Source organism: Fopius arisanus, unplaced genomic scaffold, assembly GCF_000806365.1.
Source record: "Fopius arisanus strain USDA-PBARC FA_bdor unplaced genomic scaffold, ASM80636v1 scaffold00031, whole genome shotgun sequence".
Taxonomy (NCBI): Eukaryota; Metazoa; Arthropoda; class Insecta; order Hymenoptera; family Braconidae; genus Fopius; species Fopius arisanus.
Window position 1 is genome coordinate 25,137 of NW_011887770.1, and position 3,291 is coordinate 28,427.

Below are 3,291 nucleotides of genomic sequence, written 5' to 3' on the forward strand. Positions count from 1 at the left end.
GAGAAATGGCTCGATCCACCGACAAAACTCACTGAGGATGAGTGCCTAGACGAAGACGAGATTGTTCAGATAATTATGGAGGAGAACGAAATCAATCACCAGATCCAAATAGCAGCTCCTCTCCCTGATAAACCTAAAGTCACTTATATTGAGGCCCAGGCTAGTCTAAAAAAAGTCATCGACTACTGCTCCGTGAATCCCCATTACACGAGGGAACAGCGTTTAGCTTTGATTTCCATTCGAGACATCATGAAGAGTGAAAAAGTACCTTCACAGCCACAACCTGTGTGTCCTACTCCAATCTATGTACCTCCACCCTTCGATTTTGTTGCCATTGCTGATGATGAAGACTGTGATTTCACTATGTACGAGAAGTAGTTGAATTACACTCGCTCTTTGAGTGAAGAGTGGATAAATACAGCGAAAATCCCACTCCATTGTAAATAGTTATTCAATAGTTTGTAAGAGCGTCGATAAGGAGTTCATTAAATCAATGTTTTATACTGTAATTGATTATTTGTTTAATTAATTTTTTACCCTTGGTTTTTCTGCTGTTACGAAAAATGCTAGAAGAGTGGAAGAAAGAAAAAGTCGTCTTAGCTAAAAAAAAACTCACCCTGGCATCCCTGGAAATCCTGGAAGGCACAATAACAACCCACGAATTGAGTTGATTGGATACGAGCAGTTGACTGTCCTTGATGGCTCTGGTCCAATCCCCATCAGAACCAGAAGTCACAACTTTGTCAGCACCGAAGAAGACTTTCTCCTCAGGCAGACGCCTACCTGGCACCCTGACAAGATCCCTATCAAGAACGAGATTCCAATTTCTGAATTCATCCTGAACCAGTGGCTCAGAGTTGAGCCTTCGATTAAAAGCCAACAGCATATCGATTCTCCTGTCAGGGGTGACCCTCGTGTGCTGGCCCATCGCAATCATCAGGCGAAAATCATTTCTCATGGTGTCAGTGAGTCCAGTTGCTCTGCACAACTCAGGCACAAGGTAAACAACTTCGGCAACACCAGCTCGACGATCACGTGCAGAAGAGCGACTCACCAGCATCGGCTGGGAGCCATTTCGAATGATTATATTGTATTTCACCCTGTAGTAGTCCTGATAACTGACATCTCTGTCCTCTCGTCTCAGGTGAAAGGTCGACTTGGGGGAAGCACCAAAATCCACATCATCAATTCGATATGTATTGTTGTTGTAATCTGTCAGAACAGTGAGACCGATCACTTCATTTTTGTATGCATTCTGATAATTGACAGCACCAGCTTCACCCCTCATTCTCCCAAGGATGTCCAACAGTGTCTCCTGTCTCATCACTTTGTGATTTATCTCAGCGCACATGAGAATATCCTTCTCGTGCTGACGAATCGACGTGATGTACCCCGGCCACAGCTCAAATTTGTGCTCTGCTACCATTACCTTGGCTGCTGGATCGAAGTAGTTCCTCCCAACGAGCTGCAGCTGCAGATGCTCCAGAGATCGTCTCGCCATGATGTTGTAGAATTGGAGATAATGGGGATCACCCTTCACCATGTCCCCAACCAATCGAATTGTAATTCGAATATTCTCACCATCTGATCTACGTTGGCCAAACAGCTCCATATCAGGTCCATTGGGAGGGATTAGCCTGTTGGCAGTGTACATGACTGTTCCATCGAAAATGTAAGAGCCAAGGGTCTCCCTGTGGAGCCTCAGCAGTCCCTTCTTCACGATCGTTCGATCCTCCTCAGGGGCGAAATCCACTCGATACTGATAAAGACACCAATCTGGTTTAGTGGTGATCTTGAAGTAGTTGGCAAGTAGTTGTATACGCTCTCCAATATTTCCATTCTTGTTAGTATTACTCTCCGGACGAGTATTCAGGATGTCAGGGTGAACAACCATTCTTCCTCTCATGGTACCTCTTCCTGCACCACCACCTGCAGGACCACCTGCATCACCACCAGGTCCCATTTGTCCAACTACGGGCAATGGAGGCAGAGCTCCACCTTCTCCGCAGTGCTGAGGGGGTAGGGGAGCTTGAATAGGAGTTGGTGCCCTCACAGAACGTCCAATAGACTGAAATATATCGAGAGATATCTCTTAGATATTTCTTTTCTATCAATATAATATATTCTTCACAAATTCTCTCTCTCCCGCACAGATTAACAACAAATCAAAGAATAATGATGATAATAATAATAAATAATATTCAGGAAAATGCGAAAACGTTCATCTATAGGATTTGTTATTCTAATTAGGGAAATAATAATGAATAAATAAATTTTTTTTACCGAAGTTGCAGCCTGACGCTGACCCCAGGCACCTTGGAGAGCTGGAGGACCTCCTCTACCCCTTCCCACTCCTCTATCAGACATTTTCCCGAAATTTCCTTGAAATTATACGCTAGGACATTTCATGAGATTTAAAGTTGTTCTGCATGTATTGGCGAAGATATAAGAATTGTTTAAAATTTTTACATAATGCTTTTGAAGCAATAACAGGTGCCTGTATTTATTATTATAATTTGAAATTGAATTGAAATTCATTGGGGATGATAAATGCTGATGCTGATGTAAAATAAAGGAAAAAGATCTGTAACATCGAATAAAATAAATTGAATTGAATATTTTAATACAAGACCCAGCGTTTAAGGAAAACTTTATTCCATTATTATTGTTTATTAATTATTGTTCCCGAGACTATCGTGATAATTATTTTTAACACTAATTTAATTAGTTAATTAACCATTTTTGGTAATTTCTCGGAAAAATTGGGAGGCATTCTATGTCCCGTGATAATTTCTCGGCAGCGAAAAATTTTCTAGAATGAGATAAAGGTGAAATAATCTTTGTTATGATTATGCGGAACGTCCGGACGAATGGTCTCTGGAAAATATCACCATCGACCCGCAATCTCGATTAAATTCGTAAACAAATGCGAAAAAAACTTCTCAAAATAAAATCAACAAGTGTAATTAAAATTGCAGCAGAAATAAAGCATTTTTTTTTCAAGATCGCGAATAAAAAGAAAAAGGTGAACAATTCGATTTACTAAAATAATTGAACGCTGTACTGTCATTGAATTTTCAGGAGAAAGATTACTTTTACCATCAATTACTATCAATAAATAATTATCTACCGATTGTTTACTGTTTTATTTTCTTCTATCCATTAGGGAAATTGTTTCTATACAAGAAAATTGTTATCATAATCACAAGTTCGTCGTTTGCGTTCCAAGAAATTCATAAGATGAGTGTGACCTTGAACCTCGAGTGAGAACAAAGAAAAATAATTCACACT

The 3,291-nt window shown here is 40.2% G+C and overlaps 1 protein-coding gene across 2 annotated transcripts in view; it reads right to left on the reverse strand.

Annotated features, from left to right (window-relative positions):
• The window catches only part of LOC105265564 (protein aubergine), an 8,358-nt gene that overhangs the window by 4,146 nt on the left and 921 nt on the right, over positions 1–3,291 (reverse strand). The window contains exons 2-3 of one of the 2 annotated variants that reach the window (XM_011303114.1): positions 2,284–2,381; positions 617–2,068 (exon numbers count right to left, since the gene is read on the reverse strand). In XM_011303114.1, coding sequence (XP_011301416.1) covers positions 617–2,068; positions 2,284–2,367 — 1,536 coding nt within the window. In that variant the 5' untranslated portion in view covers positions 2,368–2,381. Of the gene's footprint in view, positions 1–616; positions 2,069–2,283; positions 2,396–3,291 lie in introns of both variants that reach the window. The other variant, XM_011303112.1, reaches the window with a different exon arrangement.